General features: G+C 35.7%; 2 protein-coding genes and 1 long non-coding RNA gene across 8 annotated transcripts in view; 1 reads left to right on the forward strand and 2 right to left on the reverse strand.

Annotated features, from left to right (window-relative positions):
• LOC110453693 overlaps positions 1 to 1,376 on the reverse strand; it is a 4,713-nt gene extending 3,337 nt beyond the window's left edge. The window contains exon 1 of the long non-coding RNA XR_002463303.1: positions 20 to 1,376. This is a non-coding gene — a long non-coding RNA (uncharacterized LOC110453693). The remainder of the gene's footprint in view (positions 1 to 19) is intronic.
• Positions 1,377 to 2,697: 1,321 nt separating this feature from the next.
• Positions 2,698 to 11,998, reverse strand: LOC110453683 (ADP-ribosylation factor-like protein 16). 2 transcript variants are annotated; one of them, XM_021502748.1, is made up of 5 exons: positions 11,806 to 11,998; positions 6,675 to 6,727; positions 4,698 to 4,817; positions 4,247 to 4,362; positions 2,698 to 3,753 (listed from the first exon to the last, which is right to left on the reverse strand). In XM_021502748.1, the coding sequence occupies exons 1-5, from the start codon at positions 11,870 to 11,872 to the stop codon at positions 3,579 to 3,581; spliced, it is 531 nt and encodes a 176-aa protein (XP_021358423.1). In that variant the 5' UTR covers positions 11,873 to 11,998; the 3' UTR covers positions 2,698 to 3,578. The 2 variants fall into 2 exon arrangements, with proteins under 2 accessions (XP_021358423.1, XP_021358424.1); XM_021502749.1 differs by lacking the exons at positions 6,675 to 6,727; positions 11,806 to 11,998 and adding an exon at positions 6,237 to 6,406.
• Positions 11,999 to 12,187: 189 nt separating this feature from the next.
• The window catches only part of LOC110453672 (hepatocyte growth factor-regulated tyrosine kinase substrate-like), a 33,846-nt gene continuing 28,887 nt past the window's right edge, over positions 12,188 to 17,146 (forward strand). For 3 of the 5 annotated variants that reach the window (XM_021502728.1, XM_021502730.1, XM_021502729.1), the window contains exons 1-2: positions 12,188 to 12,304; positions 16,181 to 16,265. In XM_021502728.1, coding sequence (XP_021358403.1) covers positions 12,268 to 12,304; positions 16,181 to 16,265 — 122 coding nt within the window. In that variant the 5' untranslated portion in view covers positions 12,188 to 12,267. Of the gene's footprint in view, positions 12,305 to 16,180; positions 16,266 to 16,393; positions 16,497 to 16,982; positions 17,119 to 17,146 lie in introns of those variants that run through there. The other 2 variants (XM_021502732.1, XM_021502731.1) reach the window with 2 other exon arrangements.

A 17,146-nucleotide genomic window follows, 5' to 3' on the forward strand; every position in this document is an offset into this window, starting at 1 on the left:
CTGTATACCACATTTATACTTCTAACAATCCTGTATACCACATTTATACCTCTAACAAACTGTATACCACATTTATACTTCTAACAATCCTGTATACCACATTTATACCTCTAACAAACCTGTATATCACATTTATACTTCTAACAATCCTGTATACCACATTTAAACCTCTAACAATCCTGTATACCACATTTATACTGCAAACAACAGTATGCAGCAAACATATTTTCAACAGCATATACCAAGCAAACCTGTAATGAACAGTTTTATAGCAAACACATTCATTACAGCAAATGTGTATACATAGGTGAACATTGATTATGACAAATAAGGTGGGGGAGAGCAGGACATTAAAGATTGAGAAGTGAGAGATGAACACTTTTAATAATTGTTCTAGCCCGTCAATCAAATACATCTAAAATGTCATAGAGCAACAGGTAAAAGAGAGAGTAATGCATACATATCCTCAGACAACAAAAGTCATCCTTAACTAGGTAAAAACTGTAAGTAACTCTAATTACTTTGTACAGATATCTAAATCTTTACAGATCAAAGTGGAAACCTGAAGCAAATAATGCTGATGGGAACTGTGGTACATTAAATCATACATATCAATAATGGAATGAACACAATGGAATTGCATGTGATTAAAACAGTCTCATAAATACTAACACAAACTTCGCTCTACCATTAGGCAAGCAATCTAACAAGACAATAAAATATAACATCCTGAGGTCAATTCAAGTGAAAACATCAGTCTTAAATTGATTTATTTATAGTCCTAGACCTACAACTACAGTAATATTTAGCAACACTTACACTATAGTCAAAATATTTCATTTTTATCGAACTGAAAGTACACCCCTGCATGGAAACATTTCTGTATTATATGGAGTTTAAATTATTCTTATCACTGCACCTTAATAATCACAGCTACATACTGGTAGTATAATGATTGATTAGTATTACCTGGCATTTGCACCAAGGTATGAGTGAACCTATACAAGTTCTTCAAGGTAGAGTGCATCTATCCAAGTTCTTCAAGGTAAGAGTGAATCTATCAAGTACTTAAAGGTAAGAGTGAACCTATCCAAGTTCTTCAAGGTATGAGTGAACCTATCCAAGTTCTTCAAGGTAAGAGTGAACCAATCCAAGTTCTTCAAGGCAAGAGTGAACCTATCCAAGTTCTTCAAGGTAAGAGTGAAACTATCCAAGTTCTTCAAGGTAAGAGTGAACCTATCCAAGTTCTTCAGGGTAAGAGTGAATCTATCCAAGTTCTTCAGGGTAAGAGTGAACCTATCCAAGTTCTTCAAGGTATGAGTGAACCTATCCAAGTTCTTCAAGGTAAGAGTGAACCTATCCAAGTTCTTCAGGGTAAGAGTAAATCTATCCAAGTTCTCCAGGGTAAGAGTGAATCTATCCAAGTTCTTCAGGGTAAGAGTGAACCTATCCAAGTTCTTCAAGGTAAGAGTGAATTTATCCAAGTTCTTCAAGGTAATAGTGAATCTATCCAAGTTCTTCAAGGTAAGAGTGAACCTATCCAAGTTCTTAAAGGTAAGGTGAACCTATCCAAGTTCTTAAAGGTAAGAGTGAATCTATCCAAGTTCTTCAAGGTAAGAGTGAATCTATCCAAGTTCTTAAAGGTAAGAATGAACCTATCCAAGTTATTAAAGGTAAGAGTGAATCTATCCAAGTTCTTCAAGGTAAGAGTGAACCTATCCAAGTTCTTCAAGGTAAGAGTGAACCTATCCAAGTTCTTAAAGGTAAGAGTGAACCTATCCAAGTTCTTAAAGGTAAGAGTGAACCTATCCAAGTTCTTCAAGGTATGAGTGAACCTATCCAAGTTCTTCAAGGTAAGAGTGAACCTATCCAAGTTCTTAAAGGTAAGAGTGAACCTATCCAAGTTCTTAAAGGTAAAAGTGAACCTATCCAAGTTCTTCAAGGTATGAGTGAACCTATCCAAGTTCTTGAAGGTAAGAGTGAACCTATCCAAGTTCTTCAAGGTAAGAGTGAACCTATCCAAGTTCTTAAAGGTAAGAGTGAACCTATCCAAGTTCTTAAAGGTAAGAGTGAATCAAAACAAAGCTGTGTAGCAGGAGATATTCATTGCTATTTTCTGTTTGTACTTTCACAGATCACTGAAGTTAAGATAAACGTTTGCAGCCAGCTAGTACATGTTAACCCAAGTCAACCTGAAGTTATACACACATTTGCTGGATTAAGATTAATGGTTGCACTGGTTACCTTGAGCAATTGAACATAAATAAACAACAAAATGTCCCTGCTTTATACTGTGAAACTTACAAAACTTTTGATCAAATATACTGTACATTTACAATAGCAAGTACTGTAAGCGATGAAACCCAACTTACTATTGATCTTTAAACAACTATACCCAGAAGGTTACCAAATGCAACCTCTGAGTGTCTGTAAGATGTGTACGTAGACCTAGTCTGTAACAAAGTGGTGTATTTCTTCAATTCTATCTTACCTTACCCAGAACAAGCATTAGACGTATGAATAAGCTGGAAACCAGACTATAATAATAATTAATAATTGGAGGTTCTTATATACCGCTCTATTACAACCTATTTGGTAGGTCGTCTTAAAGCAGCTCACAATTTATTATCCGTGGTTATAGGGCCTTTGCAACCAGCCAACATCTTTCTCAACTCCCTGGGTAGCATATACAGGCTGTGCTGCCATTTCGGCGCTCACAGCTAGCATTCTACAATTCTAGCACTGCCCAACCACGTACCACTAGACTACCATGCCGCCTAGCAAAAATGTTAAGTACAACTTCTTTCCATATGCATCGTAGATGTGATTCCTGGTTAAATGGTTACCACTGTGGCCTTCTGATTTCATGAAGCTTAAGTTTAGTTTGAATGTGCACATTTTTTTATTTATTTTTTTCAGATAAGGGAGATAATTATAAAAAAAAATCAGAAATACAGAGGAAATTTTATATTTCTAATTTCCTTGCAAAACAGCTTACATATTTCTAAGATAATACCTAATGTTTGCATTGCTGATAAGTGTAGTTTGAGAGTAAGTTAAATGAAATTCGTCAGTTTATTTTCTGAATTATTTGTTTTTGAAAACTAAGGTTATTTTTATCAATAAAAATGCTAAGTGCTCTTTTCAGTATAATTACTCATTTTCTGAATTTTTAAACATTTCATCATATTAATCTGTTTTTTCCTAATTTACCATTAAAATAAAAGTAACAAATGTTTCAACCAAGATATTAAAGTAACCTATCCGTCCTATCTGTAACTACTTTAACTGATCAATAAGGAATTTTTTTTATTTATATCCAACTGCATTAAATAAAACACAGTATTTATCAGGTAAAATCTTGGTTTCTCTTCATTATGAACTCAACTGTATACAGTACAATATTTGACATGAAGTAACTTAAAACAAATTTTAGTCTGGATCAAATCACCAAAACCTATGTGGGTAGTCATTTTAACACAAACAGAAAGAACTTAAGTGACTCCTTATTAGGAACTATCTACATCTAACTGATTTTGATATAAAATAATGAAGGTAACATTCTACAATGGTGAACATCAGCTGGCCTCTCCTGTGGTGTTGTGTGCTAACCAGTCGAGCACGTCACCTAGTCCCTGTCCTGTGTGGGCACTCACTTCAATCACGCTCACCTGCAGCTTTGACTGTTTTAAGACGTCATCCAGTCGGAACAGTGACTCAAATTCAAATCTACTCATACAGGTCGGCAGATCTCTGAATCATACACATATAATTGATAAGTCAAACATACGACAGGTAAGTTATTAATTATATACATATGTACAAGTAAATAATTAATATACAGGTAAAATCAAAATCTCAAACATTTTAATGTCATAGTTTTTTAAGATTAATAAAACACATGATAGCATTAAGTCAAACAGGTTAATATGACGGATAAGTGATACAGGTAAGTTAAACAAAAACTCATAATTAAATAAATCCCAAGTCCAAAAGTTTGAAAATGAAGAGGTCAAATTTTGCACGTTGTGATGAAGAGATGTGTTCAGTGTTGGCATTTTGACATGCATTGCAATATTAATGTATCTATTCTAAGAGAAAATGTATGTAACTCCTCTGAAAATGACACATAGATATGGGAAAGGAGGAAAAGGAAGATATTATGTGTAGGCATCTGATCTGTGTAAATGTTCATATAGATCTACAGTAACTCTTCCATGATGTGTCTAACCAAACTATGACTCACATTTTGTTGAGCAGGATGAGGACCTTGTCTGTGACAAGTGACCGGTCACTGAGGGTGGTCAGAAGCAGGATACAACCTGCGGCCACTTGCAATCGGTTAGACATGTCCACCATAAACTGAAAGTCAATTGAATATTCATGGCAAAACAAGGATATTAAACATCCGAAAGCAAACTCTAATTTCTGAATTTGTAAAATTACAAATCTGTAATCATGAAAATGAAAAACCTAGTGAAATCATTCATATGAATTGTGGATTACACAAATCTTTGAACATGACCTAGATAATCAAATGCCACCACATGTAGTAAAAGTATGGTCTGGAAACTAATGTGTGACACAGTAATTGAGTAGAAATATATGATTAAATGATAGAGTTAATTGATGTCACCTGGTGACAACTATAAAAGTAGAAGACTTTGTAGCATTGACTACTAACAGCTGATACTCACCATTAAAGTTGAACAGTCCTTTATATATTTAGGCCATATTGGACTCATGATTCCACCCATCTCCCTCACAACCACTTCCTGTTTCTTTGTCACCAACACGTCCACCAGATTGGTCCCCGCCTTTACAGGTAAACATTATCGTATAAAGATCAATGATATGTATATCACATTTCAACCGGTTTCAACTGTGACCTTGAAATTGACTTTGGGAACCTGATACACAAAATAATCTTTATAAAGAATGATTGAAAATCTGTTAAATGAAGTCAGTAGACTGATGATCATGAATTTGTTGACAAAATAGCATTTACTGACCTAAAATTGTAAGTGACCTTGGTAGCCTTAAGTGATCCAAAGTATTCTCATATGTGACCTTTATATAAACTTTGATGAGAATCTGTTAAGAAATTAAGTCGGTTAAGTCAAGGCACTGAATATAATTGGATAGGACAGTCATTGGTAGTATATGCCCCCATCCCCCATACAATTGGGAAAACACAAAGAATGAGGTTTGTACAATTCAGAGATACATGTAAACAATGTTGAACTAAATGTTTAATGAAAATAGCAGCTGTTGAGTACTCATACATAGGAATGGAATTCCACAAATGTAATCTAGAAATCATGCTTCATATCATGATTCATACAATCAAGAAGGAAACGTTAGTGAGAATTTTTTGTTTCTGAGTTTGGATAAAAGATTATGTCAATAAAGTTGTACAGCATATCAACTTACTGTAGGTATGGTTGCTTGAGACACTCCAGGGGGATCCTGGTCCTTTATGTTAACTAACAGCATGTCAACTTACTGTAGGTATGGTTGCATGAGACCCTCCAGGGGGATCCCTGTACTTTATATTAACTCATACCATGTCAACTTACTGTAGGTATGGTTGCATGAGACCCTCCAGGGGGATCCCTGTACTTTATATTAACTCATACCATGTCAACTTACTGTAGGTATGGTTGCTTGAGACACTCCAGGGGGATCCTGGTCCTTTATGTTAACTAATAGCATGTCAACTTACTGTAGGTATGGTTGCATGAGACCCTCCAGGGGGATCCCTGTACTTTATATTAACTCATACCATGTCAACTTACTGTAGGTATGGTTGCATGAGACCCTCCAGGGGGATCCCTGTACTTTATATTAACTCATACCATGTCAACTTACTGTAGGTATGGTTGCTCGAGACCCTCCAGGGGGATCCTGGTTCTTTATATTAACTAATAGCATGTCATCTTACTGTAGGTATGGTTGCTTGAGACACTCCAGGGGGATCCTGGTTCTTTATATTAACTAATAGCATGTCATCTTACTGTAGGTATGGTTGCTTGAGACCCTCCAAGGGTATCCTGGTCCTTTATATTAACTAATAGCATGTAAACTTACTGTAGGTATGGTTGCTTGAGGCCCTCCAGGGGGATCCTGGTTCTTTATATTAACTAATAGCATGTCATCTTACTGTAGGTATGGTTGCTTGAGACACTCCAGGGGTATCCTGGTCCTTTATATTAACTAATAGCATGTCAACATACTGTAGGTATGGTTGCTTGAGACCCTCCAAGGGGATCCTGGACCTTTATATTAACTAATAGCATGTCAACTTACTGTAGGTATGGTTGCTTGAGACACTCCAGGGGTATCCTGGTCCTTTATATTAACTAATAGCATGTAAACTTACTGTAGGTATGGTTGCTTGAGACACTCCAGGGGGATCCTGGTCCTTTATGTTAACTAACAGCATGTCAACTTACTGTAGGTATGGTTGCATGAGACCCTCCAGGGGGATCCCTGTACTTTATATTAACTCATACCATGTCAACTTACTGTAGGTATGGTTGCATGAGACCCTCCAGGGGGATCCCTGTACTTTATATTAACTCATACCATGTCAACTTACTGTAGGTATGGTTGCTCGAGACCCTCCAGGGGGATCCTGGTTCTTTATATTAACTAATAGCATGTCATCTTACTGTAGGTATGGTTGCTTGAGACCCTCCAAGGGGATCCTGGTCCTTTATATTAACTAATAGCATGTCAAAGAAAAACAAGTACAATTGTTCATGTTTGTGACATTTTTTTCGATGCAAAGATCTGAACAACATACAAACTTATTTCTCTACCATGACTTAGAAAAAGATAATTGTTGTTGTCAACTCAAGGGTGTATTGACAGATGAGGCTAGTACCTGTGGTTATTTCGGACTACCCAACAAGGCACAAGTACTAGCTTTGTTTTTCGATACACCAGTAATATAAACAAGGTCATTAACTCTGTTCCCCTAGTAACATGACCCTGTTCCAAAAAACATGTGTTTTTCCATAACCGTTCATAATATCATACAGGGAACAATCTAGATTGACAGGAACATATGTTTTCTTTCACTTGATATAGGATTTACTGGTACAATGTACCATAAATCATGCAATATAATTTTTGGTAGACTTCATGAAACACAGAAAAATGGTTGAATTTCAGTTGGTTGGACACTGTGCTGGGATGACATGCTAAATCCTTAGTGGGTAGCGCAAAACACACTGCATGTATGCTTTTTAATGTCAGTACAGTGTTTCTACGATAAGAAACAAACTTACATGTATGATTGTTCATGTCATAACATTATCATGTCGGACACCCGAGTTCAGTTTCAAGCTGTCAGGCTGACGATCAGAGATCTGAACGGAGACATCTATTTTCTCTAACTTAAGTGACCTCAACGTTAGCGCTGATTGGCTTCTTAATGTGATGAACCAATCCCCAAACCAGCTTGAAAATGAAACTGGGGTGTCTAACATGACCATATCAGGACATGAACAATCATCAAGTTAGTTGGGTTACATTCGCCTATGCCGGTTGCAACAGTTCATGATGCGTAGAAATATATGGTCGAAACACTGTACCGACATTAAACTGCATACATATGCCGTTTGCAATCTAGTTTGCTGGAATTGGGTAATTTTACTAGGGGACAGAGTAGGGAACCTTGGTGTATTGATGATAGACGAGGCTAGTACTAGCCGGAGTTTCCTCTGGCCCTGACACCAGACTTACACATTTTTCAGCTCTTATTGTCACCAACAACTGCTATTTTCCATCAGTAGAGTCCTCTGTGTCCAATCGTTCAAAATTCTACTATGACAAAATGCCATTTTTGTAGGTCATGGGATCAAGATCAGTACAGTTTGTTGATCAGTGACAGTCACTCCCATGACCTACAAAAATGGTGTTCGCTCAGGTGGTAATTTTGAACGATTGAAAACCATGGACTTAACTGATGGAATTTAGCATCTGTTGGCGACAATAAGAGCGTATAGATATATGTCATAGTAGAATTTTGTTGTCAGCATCACAAAACTCTCAGACACCAAACGATATCAGAGAATTCCACGTTTTTATATAGGAGTGCAATCTGGTCCCACACCAGACATCTATCTTTCAAAATGTCTAAGTCTGGTGTCAGGGGTCCTCCTTACCAAGCGTCGCCAGACAAAATCTATAAAAATACTGAATAAAGTAATCGACATCAGAAGATATGTTGTTAATATGACTATTATACACCTTTTTACCAAATTTCAATTTGATATATTTGAAAAATTGACCAAGTTACGATGAATTAAATTTTACGATCTGCGGCGTGGCACGTGTTTTAACCTGTACAGTTAAGAAAGCGTAACCAGACATTATCTTTAAAAATTCTTACTAAAGTAAGCAACATCAGAGGATATGTTATTGATATGACTTTTATTGACATATACTCCAAAGTTGAGCTAGATATATGAAAAAACCACCGAGTTATGATGAATTGAATTTTTACGATCAGTGGCGTTGCACACGTGAGTGATTATAACTGCAGATCGGGAAGTGTCTTAAGACTTTACCTCCAAGATACACCTATAATGTAAGCGACATCAGAAGATATGTTATTCTTATGACCTATGATATACCTATGTACCAAACTTCAGGTCGATATTTGAAAAATGACAAAGAAATGACAAATTGAATTTGTACGATCGGCGGCGTTGCACACGTGTGTAAAGAAATCTACAGATCGTGAAGCATCTCTTAAATTAATCTAAAAAAGTAAGCCACATCAGATAATATGTTATTCATATGACTATAACACACTTTTATACCAAATTTAGGTTTGATATTTGAAAAAATTGACCGAGTTATTGTGAGGTAAAATTTTACAATGTACAAGTATGAAGACTTACAGCGTATCACACATGTGTGCACACATATATGAGGACTTCGCATATCTGAACACGGCCAGCCCAGATTAAATTGCTGTGTAAACACTGGTATAACATTTTGTTTGTTTTATTATTTGTTGTTTTCCTCATCAGAATGGATGATTTTTTTTCAGTTCCATGGATGATTTTTTGTTCAGTTCCATTCTTTGTAGAAGTTACCAGACCGCTACGGACTCTTTGTTAATAATATATGTTCATGTGACTATATCTATGTAATGTTTTTAAAAACATATAAATACTGCTTTTTTATTTGTAGACTTATAAAATAAATTAAAATTAAATTAAAATTAAACTTTTAATAAAGCTTAATGCTTAATACCATCCGTATTTTTATTTTAGCGATTCCTGCGGTATTGTTAACATGTCATTTGTAGAAGAAAAAAAAGTCTCGGTTTTCTAGCACACATGTTTTGGGAACTTTTAATTTTTAGAGCTTTATCAAATGTTGACAATTCCCGCAAGACAAATAAGCTTGAATTTTTGCGCGTGCACAGCCAGTTCATAGTCACCGGTAACAAGGACCATCAAGAGTATTACGATTGTTGCATGCTGAATCAGCTCTGGAACTTATGAGGTTTGAATTAGCTTGATGGTGTGATTCATTATTTGAAATGGTTGTTTTTCAACCTTTTAGACAATCACTTTTTTACATACACCAGCCACGGACTTCGACTTAAACTAATTCTGTAGTACATCAGAATATTGAGAATCTTGAATGGTATAAAGTACCTAAACCCTGAATTCGATCGGGAACTTCATAAGTTTGAAACTTATCATGTGATTCATTGATTTCCAATTGTTGTCTTTCAATCTTTTTTGTAAAACACCTCGCGCTTGATCGTTGGTAAAATCTTTTCTGACCAATTTATGTTTCTATACATGTTCTATACGACTCATCAATCGTTTGCGAGACAGTAATGGATTTTATATCAAATATCAATTCAATAAACTTTTTTTGTGTTATATTGTCATAGACTATGCATAAACTGATCTTTTTAAGGGCAACATCTTGTTTAAATAGTAATATAGCTGACTCATTTTTAACGTAATTGATTATACCATCACTGCATGTCAGTGAAACAATGTTTATACAGCAATATGATCCAGGCTGGCCGTGTTCAGCTATACGATCGAAGTCCTACGTGTACATGTACACATATGTGACATGCCAAGAGCTTCATATGTGTATTCATAAAACTTAAATACATCACAATAACTCTGTCATTTGATCAAATAACGCTTCACAATCTATAGATTTCTTTACACACGTGTGTAACGACGGTAATCGTAAAAAAAATCAAATCTTCATTACTATGTCAAACATCTTCTGATGTCGCTTTCTTTAAAGGTTAATCTTACAGGTAAAGTCTAAAGACGCTTCATGATCAGCGGAGTTCAATTCACACGTGTGTCACAGCGCCGATCGTAAAAATTAAATTTATCATTACTCGGTCGTTTTTTCAAGTATCTAGCTGAAATTCGGTATATAGGTACATGAAAGTCATATCAATAACATATCCTCTGATGTCGCTTACTTTAGTAAGTATTTTCAAAGATTTTGTCCGGTGACGCTTTCTTAACTGTACAGGTTAATACACACACGTGCCACGCTGCAGATCGTAAATTTCAATTCATCATAACTTAGTCAATTTTTCAAATATCAAATTGAAATTTGGTATAGAGGTGTATTATAGTCATATTTAAAACATATCTTCTGATGTCGCTTAATTTATTCTGTATTTTTAAAGATTTTGTCTGGCGACGCTTGTTGTCACTTGAAGACGCTTTTAAGGGTGACCGGGTGTCAGGGCCAGAGGAAACTCGGGCTAGGCTAGTATCGTCTAGTCATATGTTTTTGCACGTTATGTATTTCCGCGCAACCATTTAATCAAGCTATATCTCATAACTATGTGACCTGCTAGACACAGCACAATGATATTTTAGACGTTTGGCCATCGTCTGTAAACTGACACAAAAATGACCTTAAGTTCGTACGGAAAACATAAGAATTGATCACTGATTAAAAAATATGCATAAATATGCAGTTTTGCTTAATGCACTTTTTATCTTGCTCAAAATGAACCCATACATGAAAAACGGTGATATGTTTTTTATTCATGAATCAGTCTTTCTTGTAGTCTGACACACCTATGAAAATGTTGTATGCAAATGAGGCCACAATTCCTCCCGATTTTTTCCCCTTTCGAAGAGCCAAGGAGATATTTTTATATCGATAAACAGTGTTTTCAATGAAACGTAAACCTTTTTGTGCAATGAACTTCCAATTTTTAACAGAACAAAATGAGAAATAACTTACCATCAACCAAAACCGATATAAAATGTTTTGATAATCAATTTGACGACAAAAGATATTTTATTTGCCGGTCACTGTAGAGATTTTCTTTTTAATGTATTCGAGTTATCTTTCTTTGAATACTTAATCAAAATAGACACACGGAAACATGACGGCTACTTTCGAGGGGAGAAATTTGTTAAAAATTGTTTGTTCTGATATTTTTTAAATGCAGTTTTATGTTGCTAGTATTTTGTTTCCATTAGTAGACTGTATACATGTTTATGACAGTCATCCTTATTTCAACAGTTTTCTGCCGGTACGAAATTGCGGTTGTTTCTTAAGTGCGCGGAAACCGGTAACACGAGGATACCTGTGAAAGGGGACTCGTATAAATTTGCATAAGCAACACTAATAAAGACTTTGTCTATTGTCATATAATTTTGTTTTGCAACAATAAATAATTTGACTTGGAAGTTAAGGATATCAACAAAAGAAATTCCATGGTCGAAAAAATGTTCGTCAAAACTGGTGACACCACGACTGATATAAGGATACGATAGGTATGGAGTCTCCTCAGCAACAGCGTTTTACCAGCACCTTGCGGTCCCAAAAGGAGGCACATTCTGAAAACTGTTCAGTAGAAAAGTAAGTAGCTATCTGTCAGCAGTAAATACTCATATTGGAGGTAGTTTTCCACGAACAGCTTGCATTTCTATTTTCCAACATTAAGCCGGAATGTTTTCCTCGCGATGTCAGCCCCTTAGATCGTTAGAAATATAATCATCTTGTTAAGTACAAATCATGTATACAATTAGCACAATGCACTAGAAAGATAATTTATCTTTCTTTTTAACAAAATTTAAAGGTAAATATTGAATATTAGACATTGAGAAAACTTTCCGGAAGTATTATTTTCTATGATTTAAGCTGCGCCATATTCACGAGACTGTGAACTTGAACTTGAGTCATTCGCATAATTTTAGTCTATTTATGACAACAGACACCAAGCAGTGAAAGATGTTCTCAAGAAGCTCACAGTTTGACAAGTATTTAGGTAATTGGTAATCAGTGTGCAGCGATAGGTCTCTCTTAAATATTTTAATTGTTGAAATCTGCTTCAACATTTGTTCAAGAGAAAATCAATATCTTCCTGTGTATAAATCTATTTCTAGATAAGAGAAGACTGGTGTCTGATGGATGTTTTTATGCCATGCTGTTTACATAATATTTATGATTTAATTTGTTATGTACTATTAAGTTGTTGAGTGAACGCTCAAAGAACACCATTATATTGTAACCCCCTTCCCTTATATCAGGAAGTGTTTCCTGATTGTTCCAACAAACTTCAGTGAGTAGTCCTGAAGGCGTTCAGCTCATATATTAAATTCTCTTGATTTTTTTATGTATTATAATCATGAAGATTTTAAATATAACAGAAACTGTGTGATGAGGGTATCAAAAAAGAATACATTAAGCCATCCTTTTATTCATTGATTGAAAATCAAGAGAATGAATTACATTCATTTGGTTTATGATTTATATATATCAAACAGGTTGGGCACAACCCTGCATATAGATAATAATGCTGTATTTGGGTATCTTCTACTTCTCCCTGTTAATCCACCTACTTCATCATATTGAAGATCATATTGATGTTTGGGTTGTTTTTAATGTACATGTACAGGAAAAAAGATTGAGAACAGACCTAATTTTGTGTAGTAGAGACGAAATTTAAAAGGTTTCCAAAGTTACAGATGAGACAAGGCCAGATCTGGTAGGAGGTTAATTGTTCTCTTACCCTGGACAGGTGTATCTGCACTTTTACCGGTGTGAGATTTCCCCGTCTCACCCTAGGGTTGAGACGGGGGGATTCCCCTACTCATAACAATGTCATGACGTCACTTCAACAATACAATGACGTCACTTCAACAATACAATGATGTCACGTCAACAATCCATCCACGTCAACCCTGAATTTAGCATGTAATGTTATCATTACATTGTGTATATGATACACATTGGGAGAACAGGGTAAGAGAAAAAGAATCATTCACCCCCTTGTAGGTAAGATAGCTATATAGGGGAATCTCATCCCTTGGGGAAAGATTCTTAAGTTGCCAAACATAAGAATCTTTCCCCTCTGGTTGAGATTCCCAAGGGGTTGAGAGATTCTATTATTCCAGTCTGGGACAGTTATTGGAAAAGAAGAGTATTTGCAACAGTCTTGAGTGTTCTACAATGTGGCGTGTGATAGGAAAAAGAGCGAGTGTTTCATGTCTGTCGAAACTGTTTTGTCAGGTATTTTTCTTTTGACACCTGGTACAATATTAATATTAGAGGTGATTTTTGACACATGCGTTAGGCAGACATCCTTATGCCCATCAGCAAGGCTTATTTAGGATGTCAAGCATGTCACTAACACTGGCCAATGTCACTAACACTGGCCAATGTCACTTACAGTAGCTGTTTAGAGTAGCAATGTTATTGATGAAGTAAACACATAAAGTTCGATCCTTTCAATATAATGAACAAAAAGGGTGTTATTCTTTCAACATAATCCAATTAATAATACGATGAGGTACAATTGTGTATAAAAATATGTTAATTCAGTTAAGTTTTCGTGCAAATGACAAAATTGTATCTCCTCCATTTCTTACATTGTGTTTCAGAGTAGCTATAAAGGTCTATAGAAGAAGAAAAAAATGCTCACCTGTCACATTTGCTCTGAATGCTCCCAAGGAAAACACACTGAAGTCAATAGAGAAATAAGCTAGTGATATTGTTTTTCATTTTGACAAGAAGTTAGTCATCAGAATTGCTACCTTTTTCGTACAAATGTGCTTATTTTGTTATTAATTGGATTTTGTTGAAAGAATGACATCCTGTTTTTGGTCCTAATGTTTAAAAAATGTTTGTGTTTTCCATTTCACTTATTGCCTATTTCAGTTATAAAAATGTTACTGTAAGTGGTTACATCAACTGTAGTCTTCTGTTACCCAAATGACCAGGTTCCCATATATGCAGAGATGTGTACATGCCCAACTTGTCAAAGGATCCAGTGTTTTGCAGATGCCAGCTTTTTGCAAATGAAAAAAATATATCTTTGCTGGTATTTCAGCATTTTATAATGATCTCTGAACTTGTATGAATTAAAGTATTTCTATGGCCTGAATTTATTCTCATTGTCCAAAACACAAGACAAAGTGGCTGCACATGCCATTGTGAATACATTGTATAACAAACAAATAACTGATTTTTTAGTTGAAAATATGTCATCTGATGCTACAGTATGTATTTGAACTTGTGAATTCATATCTGAAGAGAAAAGAGTTGCAAGACTATGCATTTGAAAGCTAAATGTATTGTAAAACATGAACTGTTGATACAGTTAATAGATAGAAAAGTATTTTTATGGAAAGTGATAAGTTTTGGATATTCTGATTCAATTTGGTCCTCCTCCTCCTCCCTCAATACATAGATTGTGAATGAAGTGTTAGCTTGTGTCCACACCTGTTACAATGATAAAATAATTGAATGGTACAATGTATAGCTTAATTAGAACACCATGTCATCACATTTCTTTGAGTATTGTTAGTTCTGATATATTGTTAAACCACAGGAGCTTGTTGACATTGATTAGTAAAAATTTAGAAAGATAAGCAAAGTGCAAGGTTATTGTGTTGTAAAAGTTATATTTACTACAAAACTACATTGTAACACTGAAAAGGAAAAAGGTAACAAATCCTGACTGGGATTCAAACTTTAATACCTCTGTACCCTAGAGGAATGATCTAACTAATTGTGGTGTCTAGTCACAGGTAGTCACCCGACCAGTACAGCAATGTACTGATTGATACACACTTCCTTCAGTGTTCTCCCCAGGCTGTCTAGCCTAACGGTACCACTACACATGAATTTTTAGCCACTACGCATCACCATTTTACCATTACGCATGCATTTGACCGTTACACATCAAGTGACAAGTTCTCACAAATCATGATAGGCCTAACCTCTTTTCCCCTTTCCAATTAGACTCACCCTCATTAGACTTAGCTTTCTATTGTTCTCTACGATCGACACCCTGATCAACGCACTCTGCCCTGCGGGTAGATTTACCCGTGGGGATGTGAACTACGTATAGGTGTGAAACGTGAACAATGGACCACAATTACCAGCATGTTATTCGTGTAATTATAATTAACAATGTCTGTTAATTATCAAGGCTTCAATCTACGTTTTGATTTTCATAGGTGACTGACAACCAAAATAAGAAATACAAACACAAGTTCAGACAGTACCAAATTAAAGTAGCTTTCAGTAAAATGACAAATGTCTGCTGACTTTCCCTTTTCTAAGTCTACGCCACCAAAATTGACATTTTTTACTATACAGGTTCAAGTACTTTCTTGCCAAGAGCACACACTTTTCATCAAACAAGGATTTGTCAAATGCATCACTGAAATGAAAATGAAATGTAACTGGTCCAGACTAAAATTTGAAAAGAAAATCTCCAAACCCTAAACGAACCCTCTTAACAATTGAGCTATCTTTAAGCTTGGGACCATATATAGTTACCTGGTCCTATTAATCAAAATCATTATACCAATGAACCTTAGTTTGTTTTTACCAACCAATATCATTGAGATCCTGTGGATTGTGTGGACATATAATAGAAAGAAATTTAGAAAATAGACTGTAGACTATCAAACCTGTAATACTTCTTTTTCTTTGAAAGGAAGATTGAAACGCTAAGGCAACAGATACACCATGAAATTAAGTTTATAAAACAGATATTGCTTAATAATGTGTTTTAATGACCACATCTATACATTATAACCTCTATTGAAAATTGATTAAGGATAGTACCTCTGTAATTACTTTGGTAAACTTGGTGTTTGCTGCCAGTATTAAATATCTCCTTTCGTTTCAGAGAAAGCAACCAGTCAGCTGTTATTGGAGCCAGACTGGGATTCAGTGTTACAGATATGTGATTCTATAAGACAGGGGGATGTAACGTAAGTACCACCGTTCCTGGAGTAGACTGGGATTCAGTGTTACAGATGTGTTATTCTATGAGACGGGGGGATGTAACGTAAGTACCACCGCTACTGAAATAGACTGAGATTCAGTGTTACAGATATGTGATTCTATAAGAAAGGGGGATGTAACGTAAGTACCACCGTTCCTGGAGTAGACTGGGATTCAGTGTTACAGATATGTGATTCTATAAGACAGGGGGATGTAACGTAAGTACCACCATTACTGGAGTAGACTGAGATTCAGTGTTACAGATATGTTATTCTTTAAGAAAGGGGGATGTAACGTAGGTACCACCGTTACTGGAGTAGACTGGGATTCAGTGGTATAGATATGTGATTCTATAAGACAGGGGGATGTAACGTAAGTACCACCATTACTGGAGTAGACTGAGATTCAGTGTTACAGATATGTTATTCTATAAGACGGGGGGATGTAACGTAAGTACCACCGCTACTGAAGTAGACTGAGATTCAGGGTTACAGATATGTTATTCTATAAGACAGGGGGATGTAACGTAAGTAACACCGTTACTGAAGTAGACTGAGATTCAGTGTTACAGATATGTGATTCTATATGACAGGGGGATGTAACGTAAGTACCACCGCTACTGAAGTAGACTGAGATTCAGTGTTACAGATATGTTATTCTTTAAGACAGGGGGATGTAACGTAGGTACCACCGTTACTGGAGTAGACTGGGATTCAGTGTTACAGATGCATGTATGTGATTCTATAAGAAAGGGGGATGTAACGTAAGTACCACCGTTACTGGAGTAGACTGAGATTCAGTGTTACAGATATGTGATTCTATAAGACAGGGGGATGTAACGTAAGTACCACCGTTACTGGAGTAGACT

Source organism: Mizuhopecten yessoensis, unplaced genomic scaffold (genome assembly GCF_002113885.1).
Source record: "Mizuhopecten yessoensis strain PY_sf001 unplaced genomic scaffold, ASM211388v2 scaffold7479, whole genome shotgun sequence".
NCBI classification, from domain to species: domain Eukaryota; kingdom Metazoa; phylum Mollusca; class Bivalvia; order Pectinida; family Pectinidae; genus Mizuhopecten; species Mizuhopecten yessoensis.